This window comes from Geotrypetes seraphini, chromosome 5 (assembly GCF_902459505.1).
Source record: "Geotrypetes seraphini chromosome 5, aGeoSer1.1, whole genome shotgun sequence".
In the NCBI taxonomy this organism is placed as follows: Eukaryota; Metazoa; Chordata; class Amphibia; order Gymnophiona; family Dermophiidae; genus Geotrypetes; species Geotrypetes seraphini.
Genome location: NC_047088.1, coordinates 176,212,629 through 176,231,115, shown reverse-complemented (window position 1 = coordinate 176,231,115; position 18,487 = coordinate 176,212,629). Strand labels below are relative to the sequence as shown.

At 42.5% G+C, this 18,487-nt stretch overlaps 1 protein-coding gene across 1 annotated transcript in view; it reads right to left on the bottom strand.

Moving 5' to 3' along the window:
• DNAH7 (dynein axonemal heavy chain 7) overlaps nucleotides 1–18,487 on the bottom strand; it is a 707,015-nt gene that overhangs the window by 652,498 nt on the left and 36,030 nt on the right. Inside the window, exons 5-6 of the mRNA XM_033944671.1 lie at nucleotides 16,933–17,058; nucleotides 4,610–4,729 (exon numbers count right to left, since the gene is read on the bottom strand). Coding sequence (XP_033800562.1) covers nucleotides 4,610–4,729; nucleotides 16,933–17,058 — 246 coding nt within the window. The remainder of the gene's footprint in view (nucleotides 1–4,609; nucleotides 4,730–16,932; nucleotides 17,059–18,487) is intronic.

Genomic DNA, 18,487 nt, shown 5'->3' with positions numbered 1-18,487 from the left:
TTTGAAAGACAGGGCAGTGTTCTCTGCAGAAATTTTTTCCAGCCGTGTAGCACGAAAAAGTAGCCTGGCGGGACGGGGAAATTTGGTGGTAGGGAAAATTAAAAGTGCACTATTTTTATTAGTTAATTGTTATGAATTATTTTACAATGATCAATATGACTTTCTTTTTTACGGTTTGACAGGCAGTGTTCCAGTAGAATTTAAGCCACCCTTGAAAAAAAGTAATGCAGATCCTTTTATTCCGAATAACTACTGGCCAGTATCAAACCTTCCATTTCTTTCAAAACTACCGTACTTGAGAGAATGGTATTCAAACAACTTCAAACTCATGTTGAATCAGTTAATGCTTTGCATCCCCGGCAATCTGTTTTTTGTTTAAGACATAGCACAGAGACAGTAGTTCCTGCCTTAAGGCTCCTTATACAAAGCTGCAATAGCAATTCTGCAACAGCAAATACACTGAAACCCATAGGAATTGAAAGGACTTTGGTGCATTTGCCATGGGGGAATTGCTACTGTGGCTTTGTAAAAGGGGCCCTTACTGAGTGAACTCCATACTCACCTAGACCAGTGTTTCTCAACTTCTTCAAGCCAAGTACCTGCTAAGTCTAACAAAAACCAACCGAGTACCCCAGTCCAAGCTCTGCCCCTGACCCCACCCCCATTATAATAGTACTAATTGTAATGCAATTTCTTCCATTCATTTTTCATGTACACACAATATAATCTTATTAATTCATAATGGTAACCACAAAATTGAAAAAACACAAAGCACACTGTATGCAGAGAAAATGTTAATTATCATTTATATTTGTTTTATTTTTTAAAGTGGTCAAGGCAGATGACTTTAAAATATTCAATGTCACCTCAGTAGTAATTATAGAAAAATAGACAAATATGGGGCTCCTTTTACAAAGCCGCGCTAGGGCCTTAACGCGTGGAATAGTGTGTGGTAAACTGCTGCACGCACTAGCCACTACCACCTCCTTTTGAGCAGGTGTTAGATTTCCAGCTAGTGTGCACTAGAGTGCGCGCTAATCCAGTGCGTGCGTTAAAACCACTAGCGCGGCTTTGTAAAAGGAGTCCATAGCGCAAAATATAGACAGCAGATTACAAATTCTCAAAACTGACATTTCGATCACTAAATTGAAAATAAAATCATTTTTGCTATCTTTGTTGTCGGGTGATTTAATTAGTTTCCGTTTGGACTTCCTTCTGATTGTGCATCCAACATTTTTTTCTTTCTGCCTCCTGCATGCTTTCTCTCCTCTGGACCTCATTCCCTTCCACAACCAACATCTTTCTCTGTCCCTCTATGAGCCCAACTTTTCTTCCTCTCTCCTCCACCCCTATTGGCAACATGTCTCCCTCCTCTGTTATGATCTTGCATGTCTTTGTTCTTCCTCAGGGTCTCTCCCCCTCTGTCTCTTCTATCTGCATCTCCCATAGTCCAACATCTGCCTCTTGTCTTTCTGCTTTGGTCCAGGCATCTCTCTGTCTTTCTTCTGCTTACAACACCCCGCCCCCCCCCCCCCATGTCCAGCATTTGTTCTCCTTTCTTCCAGGTCTTTCTCTACCTCTCTCTCCTTCCTTCCTCCCTACCTGTTCCAGAATCTTTCCACCTCTCTGCAGTCTCTTTCTCTCTTCCCTCTATACACCCCCAACATCTGCCTCCCCTTTATTTCAGGTTTTTCCCTCTATCTTCCTTCTGCTAACATTTCGAGTCCTCTCACTTTTGTTCCAGGTCTTTCTGTCTCTCTCACTCTCTTTGTCTTCCCCCACCCCAGGGCCTGGCATCTCTCTCTTCTTGGTTCAGGGTGTTTCCCCTCCCTACCCCCTCTAGTCCAGCATCTGCCCTCCCTGTCTTCCCCCTCCCTTTTGGTTTAAGTCTGATTTCCCGCCCCTACTCAAGGTCCTTTTTTGTCTCTCTCTCTCTCTCCCCCCCCCCCAGGTCCAGCATCCAGCGTCTCTATGGTAATCCCTATCCCATCGGGGCCCTTGCGATGGGCGGGGCCTTATCTCCACTACTTCCCGCACCCAAAGAGAGAGGTCATCTTACACACTGTGATTGCTGCTTGGCCAGGACCAACCTTTAAAGCTAATTATGGCAGCCTGCAGAGGATCACCGGAGCTGTAGAAAACCTAGCAGGCTGCCTTCTGCCTCTGCAGCATGTTCCCTCTGCCACGGTTCTGCCCCTCCTCTGATATCAGGACTGCGGCAGAGAGACCATGCAACCTGCTAGGTTCGTGACAAAGCAGCTCCTGATAGGATAAGGCCTGACTTAGTGCAGGAAGAGGCGCTGCCGGATGGACTCATAATTCCAGACCCGATGCTGCAGCAGTAAAGTGTTTGTTTGGTTTTTTAAGGGGGTTGACAATCTGTATCTTGTGTTCTTATGTGTTGCTGAGATCTCTGAGACTGTTTGTTATATATGAGCATTTGGCTGAATGTTTTTAAAAGGTTGGAAGAGAGAGGTACTGAACCTGCCTATGGTCAAGAAAGAGAGCTAGTTTCCTATTAGGGTTACCATATGGCTCCAGGAAAAGAAGGATGGATTGAGCCATCCAGGATTGAGCCATTCAATGGAAGTAAAACCCGGATGTTTCAATCCATCCTCCTTTTTCTGGAGCCATATGGTAACCCTTCCCTGGCTATGCTTTGAAATAAAGCCCACAGAGCCTGCTATTTTGGTGTTGGGTTAGTGTTTGCAATTGCCTCTGATGCTTCGGATCTGTTACAGCTGGAGGACTGTTTAATGTTGTTTCCACATGGTTATCAACTCAAAGGTTAGTCTACTCCACGCAGTATTTTATAGACTCACAACTGAAAGCCAACCACTTAATTTATGACCACTAGAGTTTTAGCAGGTGAGCTGGTACATAGTGGGTTGATATGAATGCATGCCTTTGGGTTCACTGATTTCCTGCTCAACATTTGATCTTTAGGATTTTCTGTCTGCAGGCATGGGCACCACATGCAAATGTGGCCCTAGGGGCTCTGGAGCAACTGATTGCTGAGCTTCAAAGGTTTGTGCATGCAGGTGGTGGAGCAGCAGCTCCTAGGACCATTCTGGATGTGGAACTGCTATTGTATTTCAGTCTGTGGAGTTCTAGATATGAATAGTATCTGGGACTCTGGGAAGGGGGAGTGGGAACATGATCTTTGCCAGAAAGGTGGGAATAAAAATTTTGACATGTGCAATGAATCAGCGTAGGATGTATGAGAGATAGGTGAGCCTAGCCTGCAGGGGAAGGGCACTGACCAAGTTAGAGTGAGAGGAAATATAATGGGGAGGAAAAATTAGTAGGAGGCAAAGCAAGTCAGGTCAGGAGGAAGTAAAGAGCAGAGAAGTATAGAATGAGAGTGGAGTAGGTATGGGGGGTTATGAGGCATGCTTTTCCAAAACAAAAGTCAAACTAAATTGGGAGAAAGAAGTGAGGGAAAAACAGAAGAAGAAGAAGATGAGAGAAGGAGAAAGACATTAAGGCAGAGAGGGGTTGCGAAAGAGAGTGTGATGCAGTTGTAGGGAGAGTGTGGTGCACCCTGGGGTTGTAGATTCAAACTCACGCTACTTCTTGTGACCCTGGGTAAGTCACTTAATCCTGCCTTTGTCCCAGGTACATTAGATAGATTGTGAGCCGCCAGGACAGACAGGGAAAACTGCTTGAGTACCTGAATAAATTCATGTAAACTGTTCTGAGCTCTCCTGAGAGAATGGTATAGAAAATTGAACAAACAAATAAATAAATTTAAAAAAAAAGAAGTGGAGATGGTTTGAGAAAAAAAAAGTGTGTTTAGTGTTCACATGTTAGGTAAAGAGGGACTATTGAGAACTGACTAGGAGGATGATAATATGGGATGTACAGATGGGCTAGGTTGGACTGGAAGGCATAGCATATATGTTGTGTAGATGGGCTGGGAGTAGGATGATAAACTGTGGTGATGAATTGGGGTTGGGAAGGAAGAGAGACTGGTGGGACAGACTTGCAATGCTACCCTAGCATTTCTTTTAGCCACAAATCCTCCCTGGCATCACCTGCTGTGCTCTTCATTTTAAAGACAGTTTGACCAGTTGTGTTGATAATCCACCATGCTTTAATTTCCTTTATGTATATTTGGTAATTAGTGGTGAGTTGAGCACCCCCAATCAGTTTAAAAAGTTGGTTCCTATGTACCGCAGTAATTTCTAAACTTATTGCAGCTAAGAAATTTATACTTTCACAACCACAGCTATGCAGAATGATCTTGTGCCCACCAATAGGCCCAGTCATTTCAGTGACAAAGCACCCCTTCCCCTCAACACAAATACATTCTTAGTTTTAAAACTCCTTGATGGGACAGATTGTAAGGCCTGGCCCTCCTCTCCAAACCGCCACTGAATTATGAAAATGTATTTGTCCCAAGCCCTGTTCCCTTCAGAGCACTCCATACTTTAAAAATATGTCTTTGCTTGCAGAAGGTATATACTGTAATACATAATGTTTTAATATCTAATAAAAAAAACAATTTATAACTATAATGCAAACCGAATTGAAAGTTTCAATTTAGCCACTTTTGTGCAGTTATCATATGTAGCACTGCTGCTCTGAGAATAGCATTTGCCCATACTCTTTCAGTAGTTTTTCTTTGGCACCATCAATATGCTTCATAGCTATATTCTGAAAGACAGAAAGCTCCATTGCTTCTTCTCGATCATGGAATTCTTCAACATCAAGCAAACGTAATGTCCTGCAAAAGTCACAAAAATGTTTTCTTTTTCAAAACCTGTACAAAATAGGGGGGTTTCCTACCTTTACCTTGTCATTTACCTCCTAACTTATTAAAATCCATATATAGTAAATATCATCAGATAAAAACCTCTAGCTATAGTAACATGAAGTGGAATTTTAGAAAGGACATCTAACTCAGACTATGGATGCCCAAATCTGTATCTCAGATACAGACATTCATTTATCATGTACTGTAGAACAGGATCTGCTAACCTACAGCCTGTTCTAAAATACAAATACTGGCTATGTCTAGTGCCAATATCTATTTTACAAATCAAAATATCCAAACTGCAGCGTTTAACTGAAAAGCGCTGTGCTGTGCTGCCACTGGCCTCACTGTCTTCTCTCCACTGCGGCCCACCCTCTGACAACTTCCTGTTTCCACTAGGGCTGGCCGCAGTGGAGAGAAGATACCGAGTCCAGCAACATCACGATGCAGCGCTTTTCTTTGAGGCAAGTAGATATCTGCGGGGCGTATGCACAGGGGGAGCAGGACAGGGGTGCTGCTGGACGGGGGGACGGAAAAGGAAGGGAACAGGGGAACAGGCAAGGGATGGGTGCACAAGGAAGGGAGGGAATGCTGCTGCTGCACAGGGAACTGGGGGAAAGCTGCTGCTGCACAGGGAAGTGGGGGAATGCTGTTGCTGCTACACAGGGAAGGAGGGAATGCTGCTGCTGCTGTACAGGGAAGTGTGGGGGAATGCAGCTGCACAGGGAAGGGAAAAATGCTGTTGCTGCTACACAGGGAAGGGGGGAATGCTGCTGCACAGGGGAGGGGGGAGGGATAGGGAAAGGGAGCCAGGGAGCAATCTTGGTTTGGAGACAAAAGGGGGCTATGGAGAGAAACAGAAAGATAGGCAGGCAGCACACGAGAATGAAAGACAGACACACAGAAAGACAGCAGGCAGGGAGAGAGACAGAAAGAAAGAAAGACAGACAGACAAAGGGGGCCAGGGAGAGAGACAGACAGAAAGAAAGACAGACAGTGGGAGGAAGAGAGACAAAGAAAGGAAGAAAGAGACATGGGCAGGGAGAGACACAAAAAGAAAGAAAGACAGACAGACATATTCTAGCACCCGTTAATGTAACGGGCTTAAACACTAGTATCATATATAAATAACTTCCCTCACTAGATAATAGATGAAACATATTGGTACAAAATGGAGAATTTTTAAACCAAATGAGATAAAAAGAAATAAAACAGAAAAATAACTAAAAGAAACGGGAAGGCACAAAAGATTCTCAAGTTTGACATGCTTAGGGAGACTACATAGGGAGTCTCTAAAGAACAGTTTCTCAGCTCAACGTTGGGTGTGAAGGCACCAGCACGCATGCAGTACAGATGGTCTTAAAGATTTAAAATGACAGTACAATTTTTAACTGGGTTCCATGGATTACATCACCCACATGTGAGAATATACTGCCTGTATGTCCTCATATAATACAGTATATATCACACTGATAGGCAATGCCTACAGACCTGATGAAGTGACCACTTTAAAAAGGAAACAACAAGAAACAAAATGAACATCAGTTCTACAAATAAAAGAAAATTAAAAAATCAAAAAAAAAAAAAAACCCAACCCATTCTACAAATGGAGATTTTCACAAGGGATCCTGATCCAGAAGGAAAATAACTGCTTGTCTTCCTGTTGGAAACATGCCGTTGTTACTTCTCTCTTCATAAAACCTTCTCTTGATCCCTCTCTTCCCTCTAGCTTTAGACACATTTCCAAACTATCCTTTCTTATCAAAACTTCTGGAAACATTGGTTCTTCAACAATTAGATATTTATCTAAAATATTCTGATGTCCTTCACCCATCTCAGGCCAGTTTTTGGAGAGCACACAACACAGAAACTCTTCACCACTCCATCTGCAGAGGCAGGAGGCTACAGGGGGAATCAAGAAAGTTAGCTCTGCCCACCCCCTGACATCGACCACCGAAGCTCCCCCTTAAAAGGGGAGGGGCTTGGACAGGAAAGCAAGAGAGAGAAGCAAGAGTCAAAAAGAGCAGCAGAGGGAAAGGGAAACAAAAAAACAAAGCAGGAGAGAGGAGCACGAGGGAAGCAGAGGCAAGAGGCTACAGAGGGAATCGCGAGAGTTAGCTCCACCCACCCACCGACGTTGACCACCAGAGCTCCCCCTTAAAATGGGAGGGGCCAACAGCGCTCAGCCATTCGGCACACGTCAAAGGCGAGCGGTAACGGTGCTCACTTTAGCGAGAGCACCTTTGCGAAGGGCCTTGAAAAGGGATGAGTCACATTACATTACATTAGTGATTTCTATTCCGCTTGTGCCTTGCGGTTCTAAGCGGATTACATTAGAAGATGGCTGGACATTTCCAGGCGATGACAATACAATTATTTGTATAACTTTACAAACTTTGCAAACCTAACTTTACTTAACTTTTCGTACATAACTTTACATAACTTTACGTACATAACTTTACATAACTTTACGTGGAGTTACTTTGTGTTACTTTACATTATCCTTACCGTGCTTGCATAACTTGCATTAAGTTTACATAATTTATCTTACATAATTTATCTTACATAACTTTACAAGACTTTACGTAGAGTTATTTTATGTTATTTTACCTTATTATTCCAGTACATTGCATAACTTACATTACATGATATTACAAAGCATAACCTTATGTTATATTACAACGCATAACCTTATGTTACTTTACATAATATTACAACGCATATTCTTATGTTACCAAAAAATCGTCTGTTCCTAGGTTGCTATATCTGATTTTTTCGGTATTTGGGGAGACTGTGTTTCTAGATATGAATTGGCTTTACGCCCGATGCAGCTAGATTAGATGTTGCCTATGGGGACGAAGTTGCAGTTGGTTGTGAGTTGCAGTAGGTTATGAAGGGAGAGAAGATGATGGTAGATTATAATATTGGGATGTGTTTTTTGAATAGTATGGTTTTTATATCTTTTCGAAACGCTTTGTAGTCCGTTGTTGTGGTCAGCACTAAAGGAGAGCAGAAGGAGACCACAGCAGGCACAGAGGACAACAACCAGGCAGACACAGAGAACACAACAGGCACAGAGGACACACAGCCAGACATGCACAGAGGACAGCCACAGCAGATCGGCAAGCAGGCAGCAATGGAAGCAGCAGATGGAAGCAAGATGTTGAGCTATCCAGTTTTCTGCACCGTCTGCCATATGTATGACTACCTCCCCTCTGGGAGGCGGTCTTACGTATGCGCTCGATGCAGAGAACTGGAGAGCCTGAAGAAACAAGTCAGACTCCTGGAAGGTAGAATACTGGAACTGGAGACACTTCAGGCAACGGAGGAGAAAGACAGAGATGCAGAGAACATCAAGACAGGGGAAGCAGAGAACAAGACAGAGGACACCATCGAGGAAGAAGTCCAAGAGCTGGAGAAGTTCATAGATGAGGCATACAGGGAGGCCATGGAAAATCACCAGCAACAGTGGAACTGCCAAAAGACACCTACAGAGAGTGTAGACCACCCGACAGACAACCACCACGAAGAAATGGGTGACACAGAGCGAGAACAAAGGATACAGACCTGCGGCAGGAGAGATGGACATACACCAGGGACATGGACCTGTGGCTGGAGAACCAAGAGAAGATATAGAGGACAGCAATCATTGTGGGGGACTCCATCATCAGACAAGTCGACAGCCACATAGCAGATGGAAGACTGGATCGGCTGGTGACCTGCCTACCGGGAGCCAAGGTAGAAGACATAGTGAGCCGCATCGACAGGATCATCGACAGTGTTGAAGAAGAAGAAACGGCGGTGGTGATCCATTTGGGGGACGAACAACATGAGCAACAGGAACTACAACAGGGAAGTATTGAAGGACCAGTTCCAGATGCTGGGAAGGAAACTAAAGACCAGAACGCTGAGGATAGCATTCTCAGAGATCCTGCCGGTACCCAGGGCTGATGAGAAGAGGCAGATGGAGCTGCATGCAGTCAATGCGTAGATGCGGCGCTGATGTGAGGAAGAAGGTTTCCACTTCATGCGCAACTGGACGACATTCTGGGGAAGAGCAAGCTATACAGGAAGGGCAGACTCCACCTCAGCAGAGACGGAATAAGGCTACTTGCAAGCAACATCAAGAGAGAAGTTGAGAAGTTTTTAAACTAGGAAGAAGGGGAAAGCCGACAGTCGATCAAGAGAGAGAGTCGATGGTTCGGGAACCGGTATACCCAGAGGATACCATGCAAGAAGATAGAGGGAAAGACTCACCAGATCACAGGCAAGACAGATCGAAAAGGACACAAGAGGGAAGGAAAAGCAAGAAAGGAATAGGTCGTAAACTCAAGTGTATGTACACAAACGCAAGGAGCCTTAGGAATAAAATGGGTGAATTAGAAGCTATGGCACAAAAAGATTACGTTGACATCATAGGCATCACGGAAACATGGTGGACTGAGGAAAAAGTCTGGGGCACTGTGCTACTGGGATACTAACTATACCGCAGAGACAGAGTGGCTCAAAAAGGTGGGGGCATTGTAATATACGTCAAAGAGGGAATTGAATCTACTGGAGAGAACACGCCACAACTGATGGATAAGTTAGAGGCTCTATGGGTCAAAATTCCGGGAACAAATGGCCTGGAAACAAAGATCGGCATCTACTACCGACCCCCAGGGCAGCCCGAAGAAATTGACAGAGAAATGACGGATGAGATTAAACGCAACTACAAGGGAGGCAATGCAGTTATCATGGGTGACTTCAACTATCTGGGAATAGACTGGAACCTAGGCACCTCCGGCTGTTAGAGAGACCAAGTTCTTGGAAGCTGTAGGCGATTGCTTCCTGGAACAACGTCAAGGAAAATACTAGAGGAAATTCAATTCTGGACTTAATTCTAAATGGCCTACAAGGACTGGCACAAGATGTAGAAGTAGAAGGGCATTGAACTTCCAAAAAGGGAATTACGAAGGGATGAAACTCATGGTAGGGAAGAAGATTAAGAAGAGTATAAGCACTGTAAAAATGCTAGAGCAAGCTTGGTCCCTTTTTAAGGACATAGTCACCAAGGTGCAAAATCTATATATACTGCGTATCAACAAGGGATCAAAGAGGAAAAAAGAACAAAGAACTGGCGTGGATCACTGTAGAGGTGAAGGAAGCGATCAGAGACAAGAAAACTTCATTTAAGGAATGGAAAAGGTCAAACACAGACGAAAACTGGAACAAGCACAAACATCATCAATGCAGGTGCCATAAGGTGGTAAAAGGGGCCAAAAGAGACTACGAGGAAAAAATAGCCAAGCCGTTCTTTCAATATATTAAGGGAAAACGACCCACGTAGGAAGCGGTGGGACCGTTGGATGACCATGGAATAAAGGGAGCGCTAAATCGCCAACAAACTGAACACATTTTTTGCATCTGTATTTACCGAAGATTTACACAGCATACCTGAATCAATCAGGCTATATGCTGGAAATGAAGACAGAAAGCTGACAGGATTGATGGTCAGTCTAGAGGAGGTGTGTAGGCAGATTGATAGGCTTAAAAGTGATAAATCCCCGGGACCGGATGGCATCCATCCGTGGGTCATCAAGGAACTGAAAGGGACCATAGCTGAACTGCTTCAACTAATAACCAATCTGTCGATCAAATCGGGAAAGATTCCGGAAGACTGGAAGGTGGCGAATGTTACGCCGATCTTCAAGAAAGGTTTGAGGGGAGATCCAGGAAACTACAGACCAGTGAGTCTGACCTTGGTACCGGGAAAGATGGTAGAGTCACTGATAAAGGACCGCATCATTGATCACCTTGACAGACACGGGCTCATGAGGACCAGTCAGCATGGTTTTAGCAAAGGCAGATCGTGTTTGACAAACTTGCTGCACTTCTTTGAGGGAGTAAACAGACAGATAGACAAGGGCAACCTGGTTGACATTGTATATCTGGATTTTCAGAAGGCATTCGACAAGGTTCCGCATGAATGACTACTTCAGAAAATTGCGAGCCATGGAATCGAAAGAGAAATACTCACATGGATTAAAAACTGGCTGGAGCATAGGAAACAGAGAGTGGGGGTAAAAGGACAATACTCAGACTGGAAGAGCATCACTAGTGGGGTGCCGCAGGGCTCGGTGCTTGGACCTGTGCTCTTCAACATCTTTATAAATGATCTGGACATTGGTACGACGAGTGAGGTGATTAAATTTGCAGACGATACAAAGTTATTCAGAGTAATGAAGACACAGGAAGATTGCGAAGATCTGCAACGTGACATAATCAGGCTCGAGGGATGGGCATCGACATGGCAGATGAGGTTCAGCGGGGATAAGTGTAAAGGGATGCATGTAGGTAACAAAAATCTCATGCACGAATACAGGATGTCTGTGGCGGTACTTGGAGAGACCTTCCAGGACAGAGATTTGGGAGTTCTGATCGATAAGTCAATGAAGCCATCAAGGCAATGTGTGGTGGTGGCAAAAACAGCAAACAGAATGCTAGGAATGATAAAGAAGAGGGATCACAAACAGATCGGAGAAGGTTATCATGCTGCTGTACCGGGCCATGGTGCGCCCTCACCTGGAGTATTGCATCCAGTACTAGTCGCCGTACATGAAGAAGGACACGGTACTACTCAAGAGGGTCCAGAGAAGAAGGCTTAGTAAAGGGGTGGCAGCGAGATCATGTATAATTTCAATTAAAATAATTTGGAAGCTTTTATTTTTATCAATATGAACAATCCTACAAAAACAATCCTCTAAAAATTATAGCTCTGTTCTTAACTCAGAGTGCATCCTAGAAGCACATTCAAAAATTTAAAATGCTTTTTCTTATTCCTTTAAAAACATTCTGTTTTTTCTGAAATTAACCCCCTTTTACAAAGACACATTAGGGGTTTTTTATTGCCACAGCGGTATTAGCTCTGAAGCTGCAACCAGTGATAAAAATATGCCTAATGTGGCTTCATAAAAGGGGGAGGGTCATTTTAAAGTATATACCTCCAAAGACCAAGACGACAATCCCAAAACCTTGGTCACTACCAGGAAACCTTCTCCACCCAAAGATTATCTCCACCCCCCACTCAAAATTCACCTCAATAGCCTGTGCGTATATGAAGATAAGATCAATTAGCCCAAAGGCAGACCTAATAAAGGACTGGTTAGTCAAGGAAAAACTAGAATGCCTCTTCCTAGCCGAAACCTAGCTTACCTCCGACTCAGACCCAAGCATAACCGAATTCTGTCCCAGAGGATACAAACTAGAATTAACCTGTCGACAAAACAAGCGAGGGGGAGGTCTAGCTATTCTAGTAAAAAATAACCTCAACCTAAAAGTCCTAGATAAACACTCCTCCCCTCACATGGACCTACTAGCCTGCCAACTATCTGATGACACTCTCACAGGTACCATGACATGCCTTCTTTGCTACATTATTCCAGGAAAATGGAACGCCTCAAAACACGAACTCGAAGACTTCATCCTCCAAAATTCTCTAACCTCACCACATAACTTACTCCTCGGAGACATTAATCTACACTTTGAAGACCATACCTCCAAACAAGTCGAGGGTTTACTTGCATACTAAACTAAACTAAACTAAACTAAACCTTGGGTTTATATACCGCACCATCTCCACGAATGCGGAGCTCGGCACGGTTTACAGGAAGAAGGATGAGAGAGGAACTACAGTGGAGAGATTAAAGAGTTAGGTGTAAAGGGGAAAGGTGAGAGGCCTAAGAGGGGGGAAGTGTAACAGTTTTGAGAATAGCCAGGTTTTTAGGTGTTTGCGGAAGAGTTGGAGGGAGCTTGAGGTTCGGAGTGGGGAGGTGAGGTTATTCCAGATCTCAGTGATTCTAAAAGGGAGGGATGACCCAAGTTTGCCTGCATGGGAAATACCTTTTATGGAAGGGAAGGATAGTTTAAATACCTCAATGCTCTATCCTACCAAATTCTCAACTCCCAACCCACGCACGAAAAAGGCCACCAACTTGATATTGCTGCATACATGACCCAAAATTCCCTCACACCAGACATCCACATCTCCAATGGTACCTGGCACCCCTCCCTCTGGTCAGATCACTACAAATATACCTTCAACACAAAACAACAATAAACCCAAACCCTAAAAAACATCCTTCAAAACCCGCCAAAAAAATCGAGCCCTCCAAATTCTGGGACAAAGTAGATCCTGAAATCAGTTCCACAGACCCCAAAGAATTCATACACCACTGGCGTAACATAAGCAAATCAACACTGAATGAACTTGCTCCAATAAAATCAAAAAACAGAATCTGCAGACCATCCGACAAATGGTTCGACACCGAACTTCTACAACTGAAAAGGCACTGCAGACAGCTCGAAAGAGCCTGGAAAAAAACAGAACCACGAACAAATCAAAGTAGCATGGAGAAGCCTAATCAAACAATACAAGCTCAAAATCAAGGAAAAACAAAAAGCCTACTACTCCATACTAGTTGGCACCGAAACCCCTGACACTAAAATACTCTTCAATCTAGAATCTCACTAATACCAAACCTCTCCTAGCCACACAAGGAAACCATTCACCAAAAGCCTCCCAACTAGCAGACCACTACAAATGTAAGATCACCACAATCACCTTCAATAACTCATTAACCCAACTCGATGAGATAATAACAACCCCCACAATGGAAGAAGCCACGGCAGTCGACAGGACATGGACCAATTTCCCACCAGTCCAATGGACCGACATGGACCGACTACAAAAAATAAAGCAAAGCATCATGCAATCTGAATAACTGTCCCTCATATCTCCTAGCAAACGCTACCCCTAAATTCAGAGCGAACCTCATGCAATGGATACAATTCACTCTCACGGAGGTCAATTCCCACCAGAACTAGGTGAGATCATAGTCACCCCTCTATTGAAAGATCCCAAAGGCCCAATAGACAACCCCTCCAACTATAGACCCATTGCCTCAATCCCACTGTACGTTAAACTGATAGGTCTAGTCGCACAATACCTCAGCAATGACCTTGAAGACCATAACTTACTTCACCACTCTCAGTCAGGATTCAGAACCAACCATAGCACAGAGACACTACTGGCAACTCTACTAGATACAGCCCGACAGCATCTTAGCAAAGGAAGAAGGATGCTGATAATCCAACTCGATCTCTCTGCTGCATTTGACCTGGTAGATCACACCATAATACTTCAAATACTAGACGCTATAGGGATCTCAGGCAGAGTATGCAACTGGTTCCAAGGATTCCTCAAAACAAGATCATACAGAGTAAAATCAAATGATCTAAAATCAGGCCCCTGGTCTAACCCCTGTGGAGTACTACAGGGCTCACCATTGTCACCCATGCTCTTCAACCTCTTCATATCCTCCCTCGGTACCACTCTAGATTCTCTAAACATTACATCATTCAACTACGCAGATGACACAACCATACTCCTCCCCTTCGACACCCAAGACCCCACCTCAACAGGCAACCTGAAAACTACACTGGAAGCAGTGGAAAAATGGATGTTAGACCACAAACTAAAACTAAACTCGGACAAAACAAAATTTCTACTTCTTGAAAAAGACAAAACCCCATCCATAACAGAATTAGAATTAAATGTCACCAAATACCCCATACAATCTTCTTTAAAAATCCTTGGAATATCGAAAGATAGATGCTGCACAATGCAGGACCAAATCAACATAACTACCAAAAAAGCATTTTTCACCATGCGCAACCTACGAAAAATAAGAAAATTCTTCGACAAAGAGCAATACAGGATCATAGTCCAATCCCTTGTCTAGGGACTATTGGACTACTGACTTCTGCAATATCCTCTACCTACCATGCCCCACAAACCTGATAAAACAACTACAGACCATTCAAAATACTGCCCTCAGATTGATCTACACACTTGGAAAATTTGACCATATCACCAATGCCTACCTAGACTCCCACTGGCTACCAATAAGAGCCCGAGTTCAATTTAAATTCTACTGTCTACTATTCAAAGCAATAAATGGAACTGCACCTATCTACCTACACAACCGCCTAAACCAAAACCTCACATCCAGACTACGGAGAACCCAGACCCCATTCTCCTACCCACCACTCAAGGGAACTCAGCGCAAGAAGATGTATGACGCCCTCCTAGCGACGCAGGCAGCGAAACTGGAACCCTCCATCTACAACCTGCTGACAGCAACAAGATACTTTAAATCATTTCGAAAAGATCTCAAAACTCTGCTATTCTTAACTCTCTTTATCTATAGAGCTCTCCTTCGCTTCCCCGCAATCTCCTCGGTGTCTCCCTCCCCTATTGCTATCTTTCCCCAATTACTTCTCAAAGCCTCTAGCATGCATCCAATCCATTTTGTAATTTCCTGGAAATGTCCAGCCATCTTCTAATATAATCCACTTAGAACTGCAAGGTACAGGCGGAATAGAAGTCACTAATGTAATGTAATGTCTATTTCTCTCCAGTACATCTGTAAGCTACATTCTATTTAAAGTTAATTATACACTAATTCAGAAAAATACAGTAGTGAAAAATATTGGGCTTCTTAGCCAGAAGGCAGGACTTTACAAAATGAGAAAAATATCTCAACAAATAGAACAGAGATAAAGAAAAATGTTTTACCTTCGGAATATTTTTGTCTCATACTTCATTCGTTTTAAAGTTCACCTGAGACATTAGGGACCACACAATTTGTATCTATCCATCTAGGACCCATAAAGAAGGCTGAGTATTCGCCGAAACACGGACCTTGTAGGGTCCATGTCTCACTTTTTGTGAGCATGTACCATCGGTGACACAATTTGTACCTAAATAACTTTTGAGGTTGCTTTTAATTAGTTTTTAATTTGACTATTTGAATAAATAATTCTTCCTGGACATCAGTGTCAGGGACAGAGAGTAGGCATTCCTGTTATGATTCCTTTCTGTCACCTAAATAGGTAGAAGTAAATGTTCCAGCGATAATTTTTTTTTTTTAATGGTTGTTTGCTAATGGTAACATTAGTGCAAAGCCATTAATGAAAATAACAGAAAAGGCTTTTTTACATCCACAGTAAAATGGCCTTAGCACACAGGGTACACTAAGGTCAGTTCTTACTGCGGGTTAGTAAAAAAAAACCCTATGTTATTAGAGCTGTAGCATCAGTACTTACCAATGGCTCAGCGTTGTAACCTTGAAACACTAGGCTGATGTAATTATATCCTTATATTAATACAAATTTGGCTAAGGCTCAATCTATGACAAATATTTAGGAGTCAATATTCAGCATGGTTTAAACAGGAGAAGAGGCCCCTGCCTGATTAAACAATGCTTGGCTTCCCTGTCGCTGATATTCACCAAAATCTAACTGGAGAGTAATGCTAAATATTGACTCTGTCTGCCATAGTTCTGCCCAATTAGTGGTAGAGTAGTTCATGGGTGGAGGTGAGGAAAAACTAGCAGTTATATGGCTACCAAGCATATTCTGTGCCAATGCCTGTATAGCTAAGTAGGCACATAGTACAGCAAAAAAGAAGTCCCACTCCCATCTTTTCCTGCTTAGCTCTGCAGATGCTACCACTGAATTATCAGGCGGTACTTTCATCATTTCCAGGTCAGCAGCTGACCCTCATTCAATACTAGCACCTAGACATGGCACAGCATCAAATATTCACGCCTTTAATTCTGCCTGCAAATATCAGCGGCTTAAAAACCACTAACAGCCAAGGGCTGAATATCAGCCTCTTAAAAAAACAGAGGGCTCCTTTTACAAAGCTATGGTAAATGCACTGAAGACCATAGGAACTGAATGGACTTCGGTGCATATGCTGTGGGAGAACTGCTACTACAGCTTTATAAAAAGGGCCCAGATTTAGGATTTAAAGAGAACCTGAATTTCATTCATTATATAGGTGGGCCTCAGATTCATTGGCAACAATTACATAGGTAATTTTATTTAAGGGTTCCTTTTTTTTTTTTTTACAATACCACACTAACATATGTAGCGCTGGCCACAGTGGTAACAGCTCAGATGCTCATAGAATTCTATGAGCATTGAAACCGTTACTGCCACAGCCAGAATTAAAAACGCTAGCGTGGTTTTGTAAAAGGGAGAGGGGATGATAGTATATCTTTCCTTTTTGTAATCACGCCTTCATCTTGGAAGATGAATTCATGATAGGTTCAGTTCATACTTACCCAAAAGAAGACTGCCACAGATCTAGAACAGCTGCCATGGTAGGATTTATTGAATGTAAATTTTCACGTATAAAACTGTAGTTGGACAAAAAGGATTTTTTCCATGGTTTTGGCACTATTTCCAGTCTTAAAGAGAAAAATAACAAAACATAGCTGAAATCTCAAATGTAAGAAATATTGTTTTTTTTTAAAAAATTTAATTCATTTTCTATTCCGTTCTCCCAAAAGACCTCAGAATGGGTTACAGGTTGACATACATAATATAGTTAACAGATTACAATTTCCCATAGTTACAGTACAAGTTCTTTTTTATATAAGTTTTTATCCTAATTTGACACATACTAGGGATCTAATACCAATACGTGGAGGGGCATAATCTAAGTCCAATTTAGGAGTATTGAAAACGAAGTGGGAAAATGCCCATTTTTGGAAAATACAGCTAGAATTTTTTTTTTTTTTCAAAAATCATCTATTTGAACGTCCAGGCTATTGTTCATACAGACCACCTGTCTGTCTTTATACCACATTTTTGACCAAAATTTTGTCCAAGTCCCAAACGTCCAGAACAAGACCATTTGGATGTAGGAGGGACCAATCTTGTAATGGACTGGCCACCCAGACATGGCAACAGAGCAGAGCGTCCCTAGATGCAGAGAAAGCCTTTAATTGTGTAGAATGGACCTTCATGTATCAAGCAATGGAATGGTTTGGTATAGGTTCAGGACGCTTTAGTTTGCAGAGGGGGGTTAGACAAGGCTGTCCCTTATCTCCTTTACTTTTTTATATTGTTTTGGAACCCTTGTTGTTAGTTATTCAGCAGGTAAAGAAGATACAGGGTATTCCTTATTCAGATCGAGAATATAAAGTCTCTGCATATGCAGATGATATTCTTCTTCATTTGAGAAATCCAGAAACAGCCATTCCATGCTTACTTGATTTGATTAAGAAATTTGGTAAATTTTCAGGATATAATTGGAGTAAATCAGAAGTTCTTCCATTAAATGTATATTGTGCAAAAGGATTGTTTAATTCATTTCCTTTTGTATGGAAGTAAGATGGTCTAAAATACTTAGGAATTTGGATAAAAAATACACTGGAAGACACAATGAAAGTAAATGAAAATCTTTATTGCAGAAGGTAACAGAAATGTGTGAGCAATGGAATCCTCTACATTTGTCCTGGTGGGGGAGAGTATAAACTGTTAAAATGATGATCTTGCCTGTGGTTTATTACCAAATGGATATGATACCAGTTTTTTTCCAGAGGTCTTTTTACAAAAAGTTAAATAGTATCCTAACAAAATTTATTTGGCTGGGTAAAATTGCTAGAATAGCCTTAGTGTCTTTACAAAAGCCAATTAAGGAGGGAAGGATACATTTTCCCAATTTTTATAGGTATCATCAAGCCTATATTATGCGCCAAGGTATGTACTGGGTCCTCCCAGAGCCCATTGAAAATATCCCGGATTGGATATGGTTGGAATGGCGACTTATATTTCCTTTGCGACTTTGTCATATTCTTAGTATCAAGATGCCTAAGATATATAAAGAAAATA